At 40.8% G+C, this 22,096-nt stretch overlaps 1 protein-coding gene and 1 pseudogene across 1 annotated transcript; both read right to left on the minus strand.

The window, feature by feature from the left end:
- Window positions 1-945: 945 nt before the first annotated feature.
- On the minus strand, window positions 946-2,561 carry LOC149112546 (uncharacterized; annotated as a pseudogene).
- Window positions 2,562-6,670: 4,109 nt separating this feature from the next.
- LOC110065229 (ATP-binding cassette subfamily C member 4-like) lies at window positions 6,671-22,001 on the minus strand. Its single transcript, XM_089288964.1, has 7 exons — window positions 21,963-22,001; window positions 17,010-17,563; window positions 16,102-16,481; window positions 13,093-14,351; window positions 12,165-12,735; window positions 11,378-11,514; window positions 6,671-10,449 (listed from the first exon to the last, which is right to left on the minus strand). Exons 2-7 carry the CDS (start codon window positions 17,544-17,546, stop codon window positions 9,533-9,535), a joined length of 3,801 nt encoding a protein of 1,266 aa, XP_089145090.1. The 5' UTR covers window positions 17,547-17,563; window positions 21,963-22,001; the 3' UTR covers window positions 6,671-9,532.
- Between the last annotated feature and the right edge of the window lie 95 nt (window positions 22,002-22,096).

Raw genomic sequence — 22,096 nt, forward strand, 5'->3', positions numbered from 1 at the left:
CGGGTAGCTGTTGTGGGGTTCGTGGAGCTCCTCCGGATACTCCAATTCCACCTCTAAGATCCATCCTATCCGGGAGTTTTCTTTCAGCTTCATGATTATCTCTTGGGTGGGCATCACTCTCTTCCACTTGAAGCCTCCTTTGGGCAGCGGCAGGCTCATGGCCCAGCCGTACAGATTGTTTGCGTCCAGGTACGTTATGAATTTGTGCGGCTTGGTGGGGTCGTAGTCGGCGGCCCGCGGGTTGTTGGCCTTCGCGTACCGCTTGCTCGCCATCGAGATGCCGCCCCGCATGCCTTTTTCGAAGAACAGGTGCATGTGCAGGTCTTTCAAAAGCTCCAGCTCTACGCCGGCCTTTTTCAGCAGCGCGTCCCAGCTCAGACCGGGGGCTGTGTAATAATGTGCTGGATCTAGCCTATACCTCCCCATGCAGACTTTTCGGAAGTTTTCGAACACATCTGCCAGCAGCACGACGTCGGTTTTCACGTATAGATCGTGATAGTCGCCGAGGGTTTTGCATCCGAACTCGGCCCAGACCTTCTTCGCGTGGGCGTACTCTTCATCAGCTATCCCTTTTCCGGCCAGCTTCGAGAAGAACTCTTGTTTGGCCGGGAGCTCTGTCTCGGTGAACCTTTCAAAGCCGTCCATGTATTCGTAAGGATAAATCCCTTTCTTCAGGAGCAGCTTCCTCTTTCCGGTATCTTCGTAAGTTTTTTTTCTGTTATTTTCATGTCTTCTGGTGCGCTGCCCTTAACTAGCGCGTCTAAGCTGCTCATCATGAAATTTAAGTTGTCTATGAACTTCAGGTTTCCGAGTGAAAAGGAGAGGTATTTCTCTGTGTTGTTCGGGATGCAACTTATTTCTCCCTACACCCGCGCCATGGCCTGCATCAGGAGATGTCCGTCATATCCTTGCAAGTTGTGAAAGACCACTGGAATTGGCGTTTTGGAGTTTAGGCGGAGCTTCAGGTTGCAGGCATTGTGCGCAGCCCCCCGATATTTCCCTGTGATGTGGCAGTGGTCTTTCACCGAGTCTTTGTAGTTTTTCACCAAAAGCGGCGCTTTGCAAAATATGCAGTCTACGCTGTCGGGAACTTTGGGCTGTCTCTCTCTCTCAGAGGCCCCACAAACCCATTCCTGTCCTGGTAATAGCACCTTTTGTGGCTTTGACCGTGGTACTCGCCGGTGTTGGGGTCGTGCACGTCGAGCAAGTCTCGAAACTCTACCTTTACCAGACTTTCGTTGCAGATGCGACATTCGGTCGCGCTGTTGTATCAACGCCAGTCTTCCGGCGTCATCACGAGCGGCTTTTTGTCGGCCAGCTCGGCCCTCATCAGCTTTTCGTGGTACTGAAGGCTCGCCAAAAACCTGTACACCGCGTCTTTCCCGTGGTACACGAACGGGCCGTGCGTCTGGCCGTCGCTTTTCACAATTATGTACGAAAAACCGCAGGGCTCGTGGGCCTCTGTTTTGATCGTTTCCTGGCCTTTTTTCGCGCAGCCGTGGATCTTCCTTATTAAAGATTCGAAGTCGGCGTACACCACGAACGGCGCTTTCATCTGCTTGTGGTGGTTCTTGAACTTTACCTTGTTTTCGCCCTCTCTGGGCAGCTCGGTCCTTGTTGGCCTTTTCAGCTGCTGTTATGCCTGCTTTGGTCATACAACAAAGCGTTCAACCTTCTCACGAAAGTATAATGAGATTTTTCGTTGTTCTGTATCAACATCAAGTTAATTCTCGGGAGGCTTCCCTCTTTTTCGCTGAGCCTATCCACGATCACGCGCTCTTTTTCCCAGCCAAACACGTTTATAGCCAGATGCGGTTTTTGCTTTTCTAGCTTATTTATCTGTGATACGGGGAAGTCTATTCCTGTAAAATTCAGCCCGTCTTCCGTGGGGTATCTTGATGGCCATGACACGTTCGTGCCGTCTTTCGGTGGAAATAACGCCGCACGCAGCGCCCATCTCAAGCACTGTTTGTCCCGGTTTTGGACGTTGATGATCGCTTTTTTGTTTTGTAGCTTTTTGGGCAGCGGCATGTATCTGCCTCCACGAAAGGGCTGATATTAGGCGACATTAACGAAAGCTTCCAAGACGACTTCTACCACCCTGCCTGAGCCTCTTTGGGACCAGGCTTCTCTTTCGCCTTTGAATTCATCAATGGATCGGCGTAATACGCTATTTACTGTTGCCGCGTTGTTTCTGTTGAAAACCTCGGGGTCTCTCTGTTTAAAATAGTACTTCATTTCTTGCTTTTCACCATCTCTAGTTATCAATGTTAAGCGCAAACTGCGTTTTTACGCTTTTTAGGATTTTACTTTCATTTTCTATTACTTCGGCAAATCTTGATTTCGTTTTTTGTGCGAATTTCAGAAGGTCGGCTTTGAATTTATAGGCTTCTGGAACTTCCATTTTCCACACACGAAACCATTCGTTGAAGTTGGTTTTTCCCAACTGAAAATCAAAACCTGCTGGGCTTTATGGGGGGCCGAAGTCTCGCTTTCTTTTCGCGCGAGATAGGACCGTAATATATCTCTATCACATCAGATGAAAATCTTGACACGGCCATGGTTGCTTTATACCAAGGCAAGCGGCTTGTTCAATTGGAAAATAATCCTAGATAAACAATCGCGGTCAGTTAACACACATGTATAATGGGGGTTCTGGACTCAAGGCGGTTTGTGCTAATCGCGTCGAGCGAAGCGAGACGCGAAATAAGCAGCAAACCGCCTTGATCTAGAACCTCCATTATACATGTGTGTCGAGCAACTTTTTGCATTCTGAGCAATTTCTAGTTTTCTACATATCGGAGCAGCTTTTAGTGCTTTAATTGACCATGCTTCCATATTTTGCAATGTTTCATTAAACAATTTCTGAATTTCCTGTGAAAAAGGAGCAGTTCCTCCCCCCTGGGGCAGATCATGGGCGAAAGATGCATGCAGCCGAGCTGCTAGGTCAGTGGTTTTTTAAAGAAAATACAGAATGGCGGACGAAGATTCACACTCCACTGATTCGAGTGTTTCAGGTGACGAAGGTCATTCAGATCCTCCGACCATTTTATTGGCTTATAATAGAATTTTTAGAAGATTATTATTGCTATATTTATATTGACAAATTTATTTAGCGACGTTAGTTACAACGCAAAATTGCACAAAAACGCTTAGAAATGTTACTTTTGTTGTACTATATAAGATGACCTGTGCAGTTTCAATTTAGCTGCAAAATTAATTTCCGTCGAGTTTAGTGCAAGTTCCTATTGTTTAAGTTTCGGCAATGTTAATATTATTCTGAACAATCCAAACTCTACTTTGAGCCTTTGACTTTTGCCAAGCTAAGATGTTTACTTAAACGTGAGTATTTTGAATTTGTTTGACTACATTTTCATCGAGTATTTTTGACCTTGCCTACCTACATTTTCGTTATTCGAAGAAGCGAATTTTTCATTGACAATTTTAGAAACCAGGTTAAGCGTTTTCGCTCGACCGTTGCTCAACTGATGGTGGCGTGTTAGGATCCTAATGACCTTTGTTTTCCTTCGCCGTGCATCGTGAGAACTAATTGTAGTCAATCACAAATAAAACGTGTTTTAGCGCCCAAGTTGTTGCCGCTATGTTACAAAAGAATTGCTTCATGCTTTTAGCTACGCGTAGATCGAGTTATGGATGCACTTGGGAAGTTTGGAGGGCACGTACTAAAGAAGTCAAAGAAGCTAGAGTTGCTCCTGGCTGTCGCCTCGAGCAACTCTTACGCTTCTTTCGTGCTCCTCAAACTTCCCGCGTGCATCCATAACTCGATATACGCACGCTAAGCGTGAACCAATTCTTCAATATGCTCACTCGATTCACTCTGGTTTTCTCCCTATTGGCTCGTTCCGCGCCCAGGAGCTCGATTTTCTTTCTTGTCATGTCCTCAACACGAGTTCCGACTACTAGGAGAAACACATTGCTTTCATAGTCATAGTATTTTTTTTCTTGGACAATTCTGTCCGAGGGTTGATGTCCTAAACATCAATTTTATTACCATTTGAAGTACAGATATTTAAACGAACATATGCTTTGCAAGTCAGTTGAGTTTCAACAGGTGGACAACAACGTACCACAAGAACAAAATAACCGTTTATTTCGAAAGTCGTTCTTGGCTTTATATACATCATAACGAGGCTAGCGTGCACCCTAGTACCGAGGCGACTAGCTAGCCTACCATACATAACAAGTTGAAATGATGTGATGCCAGCACACTACAAAAGAATCTCAGCGAAACACTTTGGTATTTTTGTGATACTTAACACGAGTAAGGACTACTGGCGTAAAGGTTTTCTGTTTGAAGGAAAAGCTTTGAATCTTTTACACAAAACGCATGCAGTGACCGCTGTCTGACGACCTGTCGATACGATTTTACAATCTAGTTACTTGAAAACTTGTTTCATTCGAGGCACTGTCATTGACTATTTATTTAATTCTTGTAGTGTCTTTTCCTGGAGTTTCAATTGGGGTCAACGAGACCCAAACTATGACGTTTCTGTCTAAATCTCTTATCCTGACCTTGAAGCAACTTTCCTTCTTTAGAGGAGCTACAGTACGTCACGGTTTGGGCATCTTGCAATTGAAATGTTTCGCCTAAATTTTTCAAGTTCGTCATTTGTAATCCGTGTTAATCTTCTCCATCCTTAACCATCCTTGTTCCTTTATGGTTTATTATTATCTCTTTGGTGTTTTTCTATCTTAGTAAACTTTTATTTTCAGATTTCCTTTAAGTTAATTTTGTACATTGCAAAAACAACTCAAAATAACGTGATGGAGCTCCTTTAACTTATCAAAATCACGTTACGTCACTGTTCTTACCTCAAGTCACTTCAGCAACACTTTTGACTTGTGATATCACTTTTTTTGAAAGTCATTTCGTATCACTTCTCCAGTTTTTTAAAGTCACTTTACATCCGTTTTCTTCACTTTCATCATCGTGTAGTCTCAAAACTAGACCACCCTTGTACAGAGCCAAGGAAAAACTCCTCAGGAGCAGTGTAGCCTAAGATTATTTACTACAGGTTGTCCAAATGAAAGGCGACCTCTCCCGCAGTACCCTGACTCCAATCGATATCCATTTTCGTTGACTGATCACAATTCTTGAGCAGAGTCCAGGATATTAAGCACAGCACCACCTTTCCAACAAATCGTCCGCGGATCCATTTCCTGTTACAGGAAAAACATGACGAAAAACTTAGAAGAAGTACGAAAACTGGACTAGACTCCTTTAAAGGAGCTACTTCACGGTACGTGCATCTAAATTTTTCAGGCTCGTCGTTTGTAATCCGTGTCAATCTTCTCCATCCTTGACCATCCTTGTTCCTTTATGGTTTGTTATTATCTCTTGGGTGTTTTTCTATGTTAGTAAACTGCTATTTTCAGGTTTCCTTCAATAAAATGAACCGCTACAGTAAAGATCTAGATTACCATTGTGTTTTTATTTTATCTAGTGATTATTTCACTGGTGATAAGTTTAAGTCTGCATGGGATTCCTGTGATCCATGACACTGACACAGATATCTGGGTTCAAGAACATTAAATGACCAAGAAAAAATTATAAAATCCTCAGGTTCAGGTTTGATTGTACGCATGTGTTCACTTTCAATATGGGTTTCTGAACATGCTTAGAGAGAATAACCGCTTTAACTAATGCTGCCTCACCTTCCAATTTCTCCCAGAGGTCTCGATTTCTTGGTGGTAATCAAAAGGAACGTGGCCACTGGGAACGAGATTGGTGATTAGTTGGTTAATTTCTGTATCGCTGTTTTCTATTCACAGGCCATGGGCTCAACAGACACCCAGTAGCAGCAGAGAAGTTCCAGACTTATAACCTGAAGGTCGTCAAGAGTCTCTTTAGTAAATTATTGGATGGTTTTAAAAGGAAATATGTGTCCAAAGTTTGTTGGAAATGTAATGTAACCTACATGTATATGTTTGTTTAAAGACATGGGAAGAGCACTAAACTGCAAAGCCATGTTGAATAAGGATTTTCTTTGTGATGCCATATTAGATGTCGGGAATAATGATGTCATAGGCTGCCCTGTTTATTATAGTAATAGCTATTAGCTATTTTGTGGCATTGCGGGGGAGGGGGAGGTGATGTCATAGAATCAAAGATGGTGGCACTTCATGGCCAATACTCATGTTTAGTTTACTGCTTTGCCTTTCAACTTTGACCGTATTTCCATTAAGGTAGCAGCAATCTGGAGGTTTCCTTTAAGCACACTGCATTAGTGGCAACAACAAGAAAGTTACTAAACAATTAACTCATCAATGCAGTGGCTTTATGAGAAGCACATGGTGTTGTGGTAACAGGTCTGGGTTTTAGCTCGGCCAGAATCCTTGCACTGTGTTCTTGGGCAAGAGAGTTGATTCACACAGCTCCTCTTACCACCCAGGAGTACAAATTTGTTAGCAGTGAATGGTTGGGCAACCTGCAAAAGTGCTAAGAGGTAACCGGCAAAGGTCAAGCATCCCGTTCAACCGCACTGTATTACCCCAGGCACTGCGGTTTTTAGTTCATGAGGGTTTTTAAAATGAGGATATTTCACACACTTACTGGCAAACATGTGTGTTAGATCTATAAGCCACAAAATTTATGAGGCGTGAACAGATGTATATATTTTTAAAAGCTTATACAGACCCCCTATACAAGTTGACACGACAGTAAACAACCTTTAATGTTTGCAGTGGTATTGCTAACCATTGATTAACATTAATGGGAAAAAAATTTGCTATACAACTTCATCTATTGCAACTACTTTAACCAAGGCCACCTGACAAGATTCTGTGTAAGTTGACGATTCTGTGTAAGTTGGGGAGCAGGGATGATGCAGTGGTGAGAGTGCTTGCCTCCCACCCTACTGCCCGGTGTCATATCTGGGTTGAGTTTGTCGTTGGTTCTCGCCATGCTCCAAGGGTTTTCCTCCGATGTCCCGAATTCTCTGAGTTCTCCGGTTTTCCTCCCTCCACAAAAACCAACATCTCAAAATTCCAATTCGACCAGGATAACGGACCCGCGTGAAAACCAGCTAAGGCTGATGTGTCTTCCTCCCTCTCTAAAATATGTTCTAATGAAAACTTTAGATGTAATGATAGACTTCAGACAAATTATTGCTCTTAGCAAGCTCCACATCATAGAAGTAATGATGATACCATTTTTATCGTTTTAACACACAAACTATTGGTCAATTTGCAAAGAACTTTTCTAGGGTGGCCTTGGTTGAAGAAGTCACACTATAAGTGGTTAACAATGTATACAATTTTTATTGTTTAATTCCAAGTTGATTAGTTAGTTGAAGACAACATTATTTATAACCTCTCTACTCCCTTGAATCCATCTATATTGTAGGAAAGGCATTCAAGCTTCACAACAGAATTGAATTATCTTCTTAATAATACACATGAAAAATACACATGAAAAATCGATTCTGATTGGCTAAGAGCAGTGCAGTTCAAATGTAACACCAGTGCAAAAAGTGTAACATCAGCGCAAAAAGTGTAACACCAGTGCAAATTACACATCGAAATTCTGGATTATGATTGACTGAGAGACAATAGCAGGAACTTTTCTAAGAAAATGATATCACGGAAAATGATGATGAAAATTTTTTGCCGAAACTTTGAAAAAGTTTTCTCAAATGAGAAAAAATGGCTTCAAGAAAGATCTTCCGGCACTTCCTCCACGCGAATTTTTTCATGTTTGTATTATTAATAAGTAATCACTGCATACGGTTTTTCTCGTTCAATTTGGAGTTAATTTGCACTTGTGAGTTTTTCAAAAAGCTGAAATTACACTCGCCGAAGCGGCTCGTGCAATTTCAGCTTTTTGAAAATCTCACTCGTGCAAATTAATTCCAAATTGAACTCGAAACCGTATGATGTCCTATACTAACACAGTTTGAAAAGTGTCCAGCCACAAGATTGAAGTTAACAATCCTGGCAAACTTTACCCTATTGTTGGCCACATCTATTGTATCTATCGTGTAATATCCAGACCCTGTAAGGGATCAAAGCATTGTAATAATGTAACAACAGAGTAAGAAATTTATCTCGCAAAACTTTAGGACCAAAAGACACTTGTGAACAATAATGACTTCAAAGGTTTTCTCAGAATTTTACGGTAGCTTATTGTTTGTGTTTTACCTTTTTCAGGCTTCAGGTATATATTGGAGTTTAGAGTTCTAGGGACTTTAAATTTAATTCCAAAGACCTTGCCTTTAAGGTAAATCTAACAAAAGATAATCGCATGCATTGGGGACATGCACACAATAAAATATGGGTCGTTTTTGACTTTGAGAGTCTCGACACTTAATGACACTGAGCTGTGCAGACTTTGATTTTGACCTACATAGGCTTGATTTCGAATAGCGAAGACGTTATATTTTGGAGTTCTAGGAACTTGAAACTAAATTCGAAAGACCTTGCCTTTTAGTTAAATCGACAGGCTAAAGATTTACGCACGCATTGGTTATGCGCATAGTCTATAAAACATAGGTCGTTTTGGACTTTGAGGGTCTCGACGCTGAGGCGCGGAAATTAATTTCATTGTCTTGATCAGCTGTCGGGTTGTTTCAAGTATCAAGTAAAGTAAAGCTATTTACCTTCAACTTTGTGTTCTTATTTAGATGGCTATTAAAATCGACATTAATTTTAAGTGGCCATTCCGTTATCAAAATCGAAGAGACAATGATCAATGCTGGCAACAATATTGCCATACCATCCCGAGATGATCTTATAATTAAAGTTCTTATTTTATAGTGAGTCCAGAAAAAATTACCTAGCGTCAACACTATTTTTTTTTCTACTATTGCTGACTTCATCTAGCTGTGAACAGTTCTATTGTTTTTCTAATAAACAACGCTACTGGCCGAACTCTTATATTGATAAAATTAGCATCAATATTACGGTTATTAAGGTGAAAAGTTTTGTCTTACTACTTTTTCCCCAAAATCGCCCACCCAAACTTTTTTTTTCAAAACAAATACTTACAAAAAGGGCTTACTTTTTGACTATCTTACCATATTGTAGGTAAGTCTCGATAAGTCAGGTTCTAAATTATTTTTCTTGCTGTAGATCGTAACTAGACAAACTTGTCGGATATCAACCTAACCATTACAGTTAGGAGTCTACTGAAATGCTCCTTCCTCCAGAGGCTTTTAATTCACCTAAAAAAAAACTCTTGCACGTCTTGCATGCCTATTTTTTTCAACATGTAGGTGCATCATTACAAGAGAGATGATATCGGTAGTACAAAAGATTGTAAGTAATCAGGCAATTGATAACGATTGCTAGATGACAATCGATGAAGTTATGGAAATTTAACTTGTGACTAGCGAGTGGTCATCAACTTTGTGAAACTAACACCTTAAACATCCCATAAAACAAGTAAAAAATAATAGTCAGTTACCCAGCACCACTTAATTGAAGACGTTTTTCTTAGCGACTGCCTTGATGATTATGAGAAATAAAAAATGTTGTCAATGACTTAAGTTCATCAATAGCGATGCACGATTCTTCATTGTTCATTGTTATCCGGACGGAGAGAAGGTCCACAGAGTACACTGTCTATATCACTCAGTAGCATGTCAAAGGTATCAAACTCGGTCACCTCTCCCTCCTTAAAAACCAGAATCTTGTCACAGTCTCTGATGGTGTTCAGACGATGAGCTATCGTGATGACTGTGGAATTCTTCAATTTCTCACGTACTACGCTCCACATTGTTTGTTCTGTCTGTGGATCCACGTGTGCAGTGGGCTCATCCAATACGATAATCTTGTTTTGCTGTAACAGTACACGAGCCAAACAAATTAACTGCCGTTCTCCAACGCTGACGTTTGCACCATGTTCCAGCAGCTCGTGATCCAGCTGTCCCTCCAGACCTTCTACCAAATCTTTTAGTTGCACATCTTCTAAAACTCGCCATAAATCTGCATCTTGGAATCTGTCTACGAGATCGAGATTTTTTCTGAGTGATCCACTAAACAGGACAGGGCTTTGGCCAAGAACGGATATACATCTTCGAGCTTGTTGGAGGTTAATCTTCTTTATTTTTACACCATCGACCATTATCTCTCCATCAGCGTCAGGCATGCGTAGCAAAGCTGCCACAAAAGATGACTTGCCCGCACCTGTGCGACCAGCAACACCAATCTTTGCTCCTCCTTTAATATCGAGGTTGATTTTCTTCAACACTTGAGGTCCCCCCGGATAATAAGTCAATGATACGTCTTGGAAGGTGATATTTCCTTCACCTGGCCAATGCTCAGGAGGGCGTCCTACTACTTTGTACCCAGGCTCTGAGTCCAACTTGGTATACGCCATAACTCGTTCAACTGACGTCATGAAATTCTCGACGTCTGATGCTTTTTTGACAGCGAATTGAGTTAAGACCGCCGTTTGGATCACAGAAGTAAGTGCCAGTCCAACGAAAGCTGATTGAGAAAAGAGAATGTTTTTCTTTATACCGTTAGTATTATGGGGCAGGGTGACGAGGCCTCAAGGTCAAAATGAAAACTGTTAGCTATTTTCGTCGATTTTTTTACAGAGAAAATGGGCGAATGTTTTACGATAAATCAGTCTTACTTTGTGGTAAACAGGAATTGCTCAGCGTGCTATAGGAAAATTTTACTGTATCTAGTTGAGTAAACGTCCTTGTGACGAATGTTGGTCACTGGAAGTGTTCCGCTGCTCTACAGGATTTCTGCTTTATCGTTTATCATTGTTTTACATTTCAACATAATTAAAGACTTCCAAATACTCTCGACGAAGATCCGAATATGTAAGGACAGGTATAGCTCCGACAGAACACCTTATATGGCGTATTTAGCCACGAAATAGCGCACTATTTAAGGAATCTGACAATGCTTTAGTTCTTGGCCTGGACCGAACTTCTAGATGTCGGTATATTATTGAAGGATTTGTTTAAATTGTCGTCCGGTAGCCGTGAAGTAACACATGACTTTTTCGGCTTACATACCACTCGCAGATTTGATTAAGATCATTAACTACTTATTAACCGAGAGTGAGGCTTTTACGGGAAAATCTCAGACCGAGACTTTGCCGTATTGACCCAGCTGTCGCTCGGTCAATACGGCAAGGCCGAGGGCGCAGGGCGCAGCCCAAGTCAACTATCACGCATAGAAATCGAGAGCGAATCAACTAGTCATTCAAAACGTTATGTAAATCCTCCTCACAGACACTTCGAAAATGCCAAGAAGCGGCCGTCATTTTGCAAACAACCGCACACTGCTACGCTACTCACTTTCTATCACAGAATAGATGGTGAGTAGGGTAGCCAATCAGAGAACGGCATTTGTGATAGAACGCTAGTAGATTTATACTAAAATAAGATATACTTACCGGCATCTTGTGACGCGAAAACTGCCGCTAGGGCCACTGTACCAATTAACAGAGAGGTGATAATCTCCATGCGAACCCCAAGCCATCTACCACTGGCGATCACCATAATATATGACTTGTTATGAATATCTTGATATCTTCGAGAAAAAGCAACAGGTACTATAATATATCCAGACTTTCACATCGCAACTTACTTTTCTGCGTACGTTTTATCCTAGATACTTCTTGTTGACATGTTATTCAAGGAAGTGACACTGTATCAGGCTCTTTAAGTTATTTATTTGGATTATAAATGGTCTTTTCTATTGTGCAAACGTTTTCGTTTGGTTTATGGATATTTGTCATTATTTGTATTACTGACCTTTTTTGTAAGGATGAAGTTAATAATATATGCGCACGGGCTTGTCTCATGTCAACCCTATATTTGAAACGTGGCTGTCTTGTGTCATTAGCTTGCAAAATTTCGTGAAAAGATTCGTAATTAAATCGAGATCTCTGAATTTCAATTACAATAGCTCTAACTACACAAGAAACGAAGTACAAATACGACGTGCAATTAATTAGTTCGCAATGACAATCTTTCCTTTCGAGGTTACGACTACTCTGAATATGGCGCTTATTTGAGATCAATTTTGGCCGATTTTGGGCATCGAAAAGAAATAAACTGCGTCAAAAAAAACAAAGATTGATCAAACTTAAACCAATATTTCTGTAACTAGTACCCGTAGTGCTTCATGTTCTGGGCGAATTTGATGAAATTCCATTTTTTCGCTATTTCCCAACATACCTGTTAAATTGATCCACGAAATCTCTTTGTCTCCTTCTTGTTCGAATCGTATCCAGGCCGTTCAGAGTCTCCGAAATGTGAGAGAAGACTGGGCTGCGGCATATGGACTCTAATCGTTTCAGCTCTCTGGAAGTCTTCAAGTAATACTTGGCGATGTAGAGGACCAACACAGTCAGCGGAACAGTAGCAAATAGAAGCCAAGGATTTGCGACAGATGGAACGATGACGGATGTAAACAACAGCAATACCAACTGGATTGAAAACAGAAATCTTAGTGGCAACAGCTCGTCCATACAGCCCACATCTTTAGAAAATCGATTCAGGATTCGTCCCGCAGGATTCGAATCAAAGAACAGAACTGGTGCTTGTAAAATTGCCTCAACCATTTTGTCATGAAGACGCTCAGAACATCTTACACAAACCAAGAGGAATGCGTATGCACGAATGATTGCAAATATAATGGCTGCCCCAACAAGACAGCCATAAATAGACAAGTTTGTCTTGTCCTGCTGTTCTGTTGGAAGTTTCTTGGTCAAAAACGACAGCCACACATCAGGAGCTAATATCATTGCTAAAAAAATGGTAAAAGGTAGCCCGATTAGTAACTATTAATTATTGCAGTCCAGATTGTGATCATACACAAAGACTGAATTGTGGGACGGGCGAAAGGAGCTGCCTTTGTTTGATAAGTTCATTTCACGAACTTTCTGAAAGCACCGTATGTCGAGTATGTCGGTTCTTTCCTTCTTAATGGCAGATTACAGTTTTAACGATTAGAAGAACCACAATTTCTGCGTTGCGTTGAAGTGAATTCAGGGATAATAAAATTCTTAGTAACCTCACTGGGAATCATCCACATCTGTGGTTGCTACGTGCTTACCTTTAGAAATCTTAAGACTGATATCAGAGCAACTTTGCAAGAGCTTACCTTGCGTGATTACACAAAAAAAAACCAATGCGATGATCACTGAGGCAGGCACCCCACTTCTGAAGTAGTTCCAATATAGCTTGGTTGACACTACTCCGATTGTGCGATCTTCTACAGAGATTTCCAAACCCTTGGCGTCACTGGGTATTCCAGGTACCATTCTTTCACCTTCCCCTTTATTCTCCTCAACAGCATTGTTTTCTGAGTTATCATCGTTTGCAACCTTCTGGTAGAGCGGGTCAAGCGTTTGATTTAAAATGCCTTTTTCTTGTAGCTCAGTGAATTTACCCTTGCTCAATACACCACCTTTATACAACACGATCACTTGATGAGCTTCTTTCATGTGCTGTTCTTGATGAGTGGTCAACAGTCGTGTTTTATTACCCAGTAGGTCTTTGATACATTTTTCAAAGATTTGTAGGCCAACTTTAACATCTACCGCACTCAGAGGATCGTCCAATAAGTAAAGATCTGCATCGACGTATACTGCGCGTGCTAAGCTTACTCTTGCCCGCTGGCCTCCACTCAGAACGACACCGCGTTCGCCAACAATGGTTTCGTCGCCATTGGGAAACTGCTGGATATCTTCCATGAGGGCGCATGCTTTGATTATTCTGGTATACCTGTGTTCATCGTATGGTTGACCAAACAAAATGTTTTCTCTTAGAGTTCCAGAGAAGACCCAAGCTACTTGTGGCACATAGGCAATAGTCTCTGGGCGAGTTATTCCGCTTGTGTCAGAGATCTCACCAGCGATTGCGGAGAGAAGAGTAGATTTTCCACTGCCAACTGGTCCAGTCACTACCGTCAAGCTCCCTGAAGTTGCAGTTAATTCGATATCTTGTAGGATAAATTCATCTTTTCTATTTGATTCTTTATACGTCAAATGCGACACACATAGAAGTGCCTGTGTGCTAGTATCTTTCAACGCCGTTTCACTTGTGTTTTCTGAACGCTTTGCTTCAGAGATCGAAGGGATCGTCGATAGATTTTCTGACAAAAGAAAATCTTGAATTCTACCTAGAGAAACATATGCGTCGCGTATCTCCAAAATACCGTAGGCTAAGTGAGAACAAATGGCTAATCTTAGCATACCCAGAAAAGCAAGGAGCATAAAAGCATTAACTGGTGTAAGGGGTTGACCAGATAACACAAGAGTAATGATTGACACCAAGGTGGCCACTAGTACTGAAGTGTACTCCAACGCACCAAGACTTGCTAAAATGGCACTCTTCGTACGGATGATGTTTATCTCGCGTCTGAAAGAAAAAGAGGAGACTGTGATGTTTGGCAACATTTGTAATTTGCAGAACATGGCAAGTCATCTATAGCTTTTACAAAAAAAATAACACCACGAAGCATACATAATTACTTGGTAAAATTCAAAAAGGACGAGGAAAGCCTCTGTTCTAGTAATACTACATGAACAAACGTAGGCAAGCGAGGAAGGAAGTTTTAACATTCTTTCTCAAACTCATTAATAATTCATCAAGATTAAACAAAGTAAATCATGACCTTGACGGTGTTTGGATATCTAATCTTAATTAGCCATGTGGATTTTTACGATTTTAATTCTCCCTTTTCTTCTTAGTTTCACTTTTGATTGAGAAGATACATCAAACACTCAAGACAGTGTTTGACCACATTTCCAAACACCTCGAAGGTCGTCAAAAATAGTCCGCTACGCGTCGTATTTTCAACTCTCTTCGCGGTGTTTGGAAATGTGGTCAAACACGGTCTTTCGTGTTTGATATAGTACTTCGAGCCCTCGTTTTCCTCCCTTTTCTCGTCCTCTCTTTTTCTTTTTAATACCACTGTTTTCTTTTGAATAGGAGAGTCTAATCACGTTTTGGCTGGAGCTGTCAGCTTCATCAATAGTGAGAAGGTGGCTGTTTACTAAGACTGTTATTTCCGCTTTGATCAGAAGGGTTCTCGGGAACTCGTTCGTCTAATTGACTACCATAATTCTGCAATTATACCGACAGTACAGTACACAGGAGTGTGGGACGTTCATCTTTCAGGCAATCCAGTCCTAGCTATTCTTTAGTAGTTCGCTCTAATCCATTCATTACGCCCAGGAAATGGTACTTCGGTCTGTTTTCATCTGTCGGATTGGTGCACGGTGACACATAAAGAGACGATAGGCATTCAAGAAGGAATTTGTGGGTAACAAAGCTGCGGTTCCTAGTTGGAGTACGCGAGGCCATGCAAGTAGAGAGCACTCCATAGAGGTTTATCTCTCTTTGTCCTTCCTTTATGTACCATGGCCCAAAAAGGTCGACTGCGCTGTGCGTTAACGGGGCCACTTGCTCAAGTTGATCTGTTGGAAGGCCATCTTCTGCTGTGAGCTGCTACTCTCAGTTTCCAACAAATAAATTCAAGTTTTTTTGGATATATTATGTACGATGGTAGAAGCGCGCTTTAATATCTTAAAGCCAGATGCGCGGATTTCAGCGTGATATTTTAACCGATCGTAATCACAGCCTGACCGCTGATGAAAGTGGCGAATTGTCAGCTCTGTCAAGTGCGATCTCTTCGGCAATATTGCGTGATGCTTTACGACGTTTGAAACTTCGGCTTGTATTTGTCCTCCAACTCGCAGAACGCAACCTTTGTCAAGGATTGGGTCCAGGCGGTTTACTGGACTAATCTCTTAGTTCAGGATGCGCTGCTGGGTTTACCTCTCGCTGCAGAACTCCTGGTATGTGTCTACTGCAAGGACGCAGAGTGTAAACCATTACAGGAGGTATAGACTTTTCTTTCAAGGCAATCCTTCTTCATATGTCAGCACTAAGCATTGGGCGTTAGACTTAATTCACAGCTTCACTGTATGACGATCGAAGATGACTTGAAATCAAACCATCTTTAATTTCAACTCCACGCGATAGAATATGGGAAGGCCGTTTCTAAGACTCCAAGAAACCAGTATGCTCTAAATCACGCTTACACTTAAAGGGTAATTGAGTAGAAAAATTTTAACAGCAACATCACAAATGTTTGTCTTCCTACCTTCGTGTAATTTCTGTCTTCTCCCGGTATTCGTCCTCCCAGCCATGCGTCTTAATAGAGCGGATTCCAGAAACTACCTCTGTCATCAAGGAAATTCGCTTGTCAGATTGCGCTGCTGTGCGCAGGCGTAGTACCGCACTAAAAGAGGACATCAAGGCGTAGTATGGTGTGAGAAAACACAAAAAGATCACGCCCATAAGAGCTTGCCAACCAATCAAATGCAAGAGCAAAAACGTTGCTACCACGGTTTTAGGCAAGGAGATAATTACTGCACTAAACCAAACGGCTGCCTCCTCCATTCGCTGAACATCATTTGATACATGGTCAATCACGAGGCCTCTTGAAAATCTGGACAACGCACGCTTGTCGAGGAGAAGTGTCTGAAAAACGAAAATGTTTGATTGATTTGCTTTTGCTGAAAATAAAATTGGGTCGCTTATGTCCGCTTTCATTCTCAGCATACATCGAGCAATTCAGTCAGTCAGTCAGTCAGTCAGTCAGTCAGTTAATCAGTCATTAGCTCGCTCACTCAGTGGTTTGTTCATCAATTTGATATTATAATTATAATAGTACTGAACTGAAAACATTTAGACAGTTATCAATGTGGAACCTGTTAAAAAAATAAATTAATTAATATCAATGATTTTCAGAATGAATAGAAGCATATAAAAGTGCGAAAAAGTGGTATAAAAGTGCTAAAATGCAAGCATTTAGAACTAAAAATAACTACACCTTTATCGTGAGATGCATACTTGGTAACTCTCAACTTACTTTTATCAATACTGATAAGCTTAAGCTCACGCAAGAATTTCCCCACTTACCACGGCGAAATTTGGAACTGGCTGCTTTAAGGACCCATTAAAGTACTAAGAAATTAGACAGGTAAGAGTCTCTCCTATTCAGCTCACCTTTCTGTAAACTAGACCTTTTATGGCGCTACTGATTCTAATACCCTGTAGTTCACATTGGTAGGAAAAATGATGCATAGCGAAGCAACCAACCAACGCGTTAATACCCATAGTCACTGCTAATGCGCAACCGTAGAGTAGATTATCTTCTTGTTGTTCGCCTGAAATTAGCATGGTAATCAGATATCCGAGAAACAATGGTGAAAGTAGGCAGGAAACTACCCACAAAACACCAGTGAAAACCACAAAGAAGACTTCCTTAATAGAGAGCATCATAAATATACTTTTCCAGAGTTTCGGCTTTTTCTCTTTTCCTTTGGAATTTGTTATCTCGTCGTTCCATTTTGTTTGGAGACGTTCTGTTACTGACGAGGTAGTGTTCTCGTTTGAAAGAGGTAAAAAGTCATTTTCATCCAAAGGTCGTTCACTGCCTGTCTTGAAGACACTGTTCATCCATTGAAAGAGAAGAAGAGACACAAAGCTGACTTTTTCTGCCTCGTCATCGTTGGGGATCTTCTTGTAACCATCAGTTGCCATGACTCTAGATCAACAACCTGATAAAAAAATTCACACACAGAGGTTACACTTAGCTTTAAAACAATGTTACACTGCAAAACAGTGCCACAACATTTACTACACAATGGAAGTCTATGTAATAAAAACTAGTGAACTAAAAATGTTTCGGACTCTCTCGTTACTGTTATCGCTGAACATAGAACTGTCGTACGAAGTTATAGCATACTGTTGCAAATCAAAGATTCTGACTGATAATTAAAAGACATCGTGAATTCACTCTTAATCTCGAATTGGCTCAATTTAGTCACGATTAGATGATATATTCTGTTGCTATGGTCTTGTAATAGCCATCTGTTTCCAGGAAACTAGGGACCGTTCATTTTTTATCAGATAGGGGGGGCTGGTGGGATTTGGGGGGGGGGGCATGCGAAAAAAAATGGCTTTCGAGGGGGGGCCATCCCAAAAAAATAAGGGAAAAAGGGGGGGTCACGTGAAATATTTTAGTAAAACTTTAAAATGGCATAATGTTTGAATATCAAAAAAATTGCTATAGAATAAACATAGAAGGCAGGATACAAATTTATTACAAACTTTCCTTCTGCTTTAAAAAAACGTTTGGCGACAAATAGCATTTGTAGCTACTGAAAAGAAGTATTTAACACTGTTATTTTCGAATGCAACTTTCACTGGCACTCATCTTCATCTTCGCTGTCGTTGAGTTCTTCGTCGCCGCTTGTGCTGCTATGGGAGTCTCTTTCACCGATGCTGCAAGAAGCAGCAATGCTTTCCGTCAGAGTGTACTCTTCAGGGTACATGAAGGTGTAAACATAATCTCTGACTTCCTGCTCAAGGTTGGTGGTGATTCTGCTTCTTGCAGCATTGGTGAAATAATTCCCTTCCAAGAGCAGTGCGATGTATGGCCCATCTCTTCTAAATAACGACGTGGCAACATCCTCAACTTTAATACACTCTTCCGGGACGGCCGTTCTAGGAGGGTACACAAGGCATTGTGGAAGATCATTTCCTAGCGGGTTTCCAACACAGATTCCATAAACTCGTCGGACGTTGTTTTCAGTCCGCTTCCTCTTTCTTTCATTTGACTTTCTGCGGTTTTCTTTTTTCCTTCTCCTTTTGTTGATGTGCTGTTTGAGTATGCCCTTGAATATGCTGTTATAATTGCTCTTATTTTCTAGTGCTTCCATGTCCTGCGTGACCTTCGTCAACTTAGCTTCTATACATTTGATCTGTTTTACATTAAAACTGTGGGCATTCATCAATTCAGATGAGGGAGATGCCAATGAGAGGCCAAATGCCACACGCTCAGGGCGAGCCATAACTAGGAGATCCGAAATTGACTTCTCTTTCTTTTGATTTGTTTTTCAAACAACAGCTCTCTGTAGTATAGGGATTGTAAATATTGTCTTCACAGTGAGCACAAAACGTGAAGTAGGGGGATAATAGAGAAATATTAAAAAAGTTGAAATCTAAATACTGTTTGTTCAATTTTTTTTGGGGGGGGGGGTCATCCCAAAAAATGACCGCTATAAGGGGGGGGCCACGTGAAAAAATTGGTAAGCTGAGGGGGGGTCATGCGATTTTTAAATGGTGCTTCCCAAATCCCACCAGCCCCCCCTCCCTCATAAAAAATGAACGGTCCCCTATAAGAAATTATTTGATACTTTTTTAGTTTAAACTAATGGAAATATTATAACTTTTAACCCAATCAAATCAACTGCAAGTGGCGAGAATGTTGTAACAGTGAATAAAAAATCAAATAGTGGTTTTTCCCAACTTTCCTGATTCCTTCCATTCATTTTAAATGAGGGTTAATATAACTGTCACGGTCGCACTATCGCCATTAACCACATTTAGTCACGCTTCGTATATACGTTTTGAACTTGATTTTTGATTTTTTTTAAGTCAGTGTTCAACTCTTATCGTGTTTATCAGTTCGTATTGTTTCCTGGCGCTTCGTTTCTCTTTCTTGGAAAAATAAGCAATAAGATTCATGTTCCTTGCAAATTTTTCGCCTTTAAAATTTTCCATCAGTGTGTATATGCCTTACTGTATCAAATTCTATATCTCTGTTGACGCTTTTCAAGCTTTCTGATTGGTTCATGCACTAAATAACAGTTACCGGCCATTATACCTGTGTTTCTCCGTACATGGAAAATGAATGCGGCAAGAGTAGCTTAGTTTAAAATGCTTCCCCCGAAAAGGGTCTGTCGGTGAAAATGAGTGAAAGCAGCACATTTGTTTAGCTTTTTATCACGAAAATACAGGAAATAATGACAGTGCCATCCTGGAAACAACAACAACAGAAATTTTAAGCACGGAACACTTTAATTTAAAGGGCCTATAAAGGTACAACGAAAGCGACTAGATGAAGTAGAAGAGCAGCAAAACGTTCACTGTAAAATCCAAAAACCAACACATTATCGTTCCAGTTCAGTAGGTAATCACATGATTTTGAGTGCAATTTGGAATAAATAAGTTCGAGTAAATTTTTCTAAGAAAAAAAAAAATTATTTCGCTTTATGAGAGCTTTTAAACTAAACAACAGTTTATGTTCTATGATGATGCAAATCACGGACATCTGCTAGAGACACATAATCAGTCCAGACAAATTATGCGTCTGCTGTCTTGTGAACTATTAAATGCTCTTTGCATCGATACAAGCACACCTTTAGTAAGGCACGTTGGATGCTTGGTCATGGAATCCATGCCAGAGTTACAGGTAAGGGTAGAACTGACGATTGAAACAGATCACAACTCAAGAAATAATACGCTAAGACCCAAAAGAAAATTATTCGCCGTCAATTCAAAAATCGCTGGAGCCTTGATTTGGCCATGGGTCATTGATTAATTAAGAAATCTCCTTAAGTTTAAAACAAAAAAGATTCCTGTGGTTAGTATTCTATTACGCACTGCAACAATAGATGGTTTTCAGATCTTTTCACTGTCACGCAACGAAAAACAACGAAAACTATTCAGTGGATAAAGTCAAGAAATTGTAATGTTATAGGAGATTGGTAAAAAAGACATTTCTCCAAGTTTTGGGTCTCTGCGTTCTCCCAAACTTCGGATATTCGTCGAAATGTTTTGCGCAAATTTACAGAGCCCAGTATGGGGCCGCCGTGTTGTTGCAGCTCTGTGCTCCACCAATATGGCGGCCGGAAAATAGTGCAAACATCTGGAACTTTCTTCGGCTACCTAGTCGACTGATTATCTGGACCGAACCATAAAAAATTTACACAAGCACTTTTCCTAATACTTTATCTCCTAAAAAGACTGAAAATCACTAGGTAAGTGTATATTTTTCCACAAACGCGATCGGAGCGGTATTTCACTCACTGCCATAACTCTGAACTTCAAACTGCGCTGGTTTCTAAGCCAAGCACGCTATTGAGCTGAAAAGTTGTAAACAGATATAAGTTTAGATACCCTTATTCCTGATGAGGACAAAACCTTTCGTGGCTCTTAAGTTTTGGATTTTGGAATTTGATGACGTCACGTGAAAACAATCTATTTAAGTTATGGGAAAAAAATTCGGCGGGGTAGAGTGAAACGTTCCTCTGGGCATTATACTCAAACGGAGGGAGAGATTTGACGACATTCTTTTGGCAGTTCCGGTTCCTCTGCATTTGGTATATTCCTTAGGCCGCTCCAATCAACAATATCAAATTATTCATGTGGTTTGTTGACTTACATGCAATGTCGATAATTTATGCAGTGCGAATATCCATGATAAAAAAACACCACGGATACTAAACTTGTTGGGTCATTGTTCGTGTCCTGTCTTATGGTTAAGCAAGTTCTGCATTCTACACAACTTGAAATTAAAACTGCAGTGATGTATTTTCAGGTCTGCACTGCATGCTAGAAATGATCCATCTATAACTTGGTTACGGTGGGATATATTCAAATTTACTCGTGCTGCAACTGAACGAAACATGAATGAACTAATGATCCATGCAATGCGAGAAGAACTTGCTAATTCCCTACCCAGTCTAGAAATTACAAGGAATGACGTGAAAATATTACAGTTCCTCCCAGGTGCGCCCAGGGCTCAGTAGGACAACAAAATAAAAGCAAAAAGCCAAACATATACACCGTTTGTCGTAAATTTCGCAATGGCGATCGTCTGCAAATAAAAAGGTAAAATTTCCCAAACTGCGTCCCTTGGGTATTTCAACATGACGCTACATCGCATTAAACTGTGCCACGTACATTTCTAATCATCAAAGTTCTTCACACCTGAAGAGTAAACTTTTTGCGTTCCGGTTGGTACATCGCATGAATTATAAAAATTATAAATGCAAACTGGAAATAAAACAACTAAAGGGAGTGAGAGACTGAGAGATCTTCACACTTCATCCCAAGTAAAGAAACTTGAATGAAACAATTATGAGAACAAACTGGCCCCAGCAGACTTACTAAGTGATATCTTGCCTTAGACAGCACTACTCAGGTTGTATCGGCACGTCAAATGCGTTGTTAAAGGTTTTGTAAAGGTCGCCTTTGCACGCTTTTGAGGATCTGTGACGCGAATCAAAGATCATCTGTGAATA

This window comes from Orbicella faveolata, unplaced genomic scaffold, assembly GCF_042242905.1.
Source record: "Orbicella faveolata isolate gen_17 unplaced genomic scaffold, um_ofav_v1 contig_2, whole genome shotgun sequence".
Lineage (NCBI taxonomy): Eukaryota > Metazoa > Cnidaria > Anthozoa > Scleractinia > Merulinidae > Orbicella > Orbicella faveolata.

Bases quoted from the DNA above. Each gene is read 5' to 3' on its own strand.
- LOC110065229 (XM_089288964.1), bottom strand. From the start codon at position 17,546: ATGGCAACTGATGGTTACAAGAAGATCCCCAACGATGACGAGGCAGAA. The intron at 14,352-16,101 runs GTAGGAAGACAA...TTTTTCTTTCAG, and splicing joins AAGACAGAAATTACACGAAG to ACGCGAGATAAACATCATCC. The intron at 12,736-13,092 runs GTAAGCTCTTGC...CCATTTTTTTAG, and splicing joins TTTTTGTGTAATCACGCAAG to CAATGATATTAGCTCCTGAT.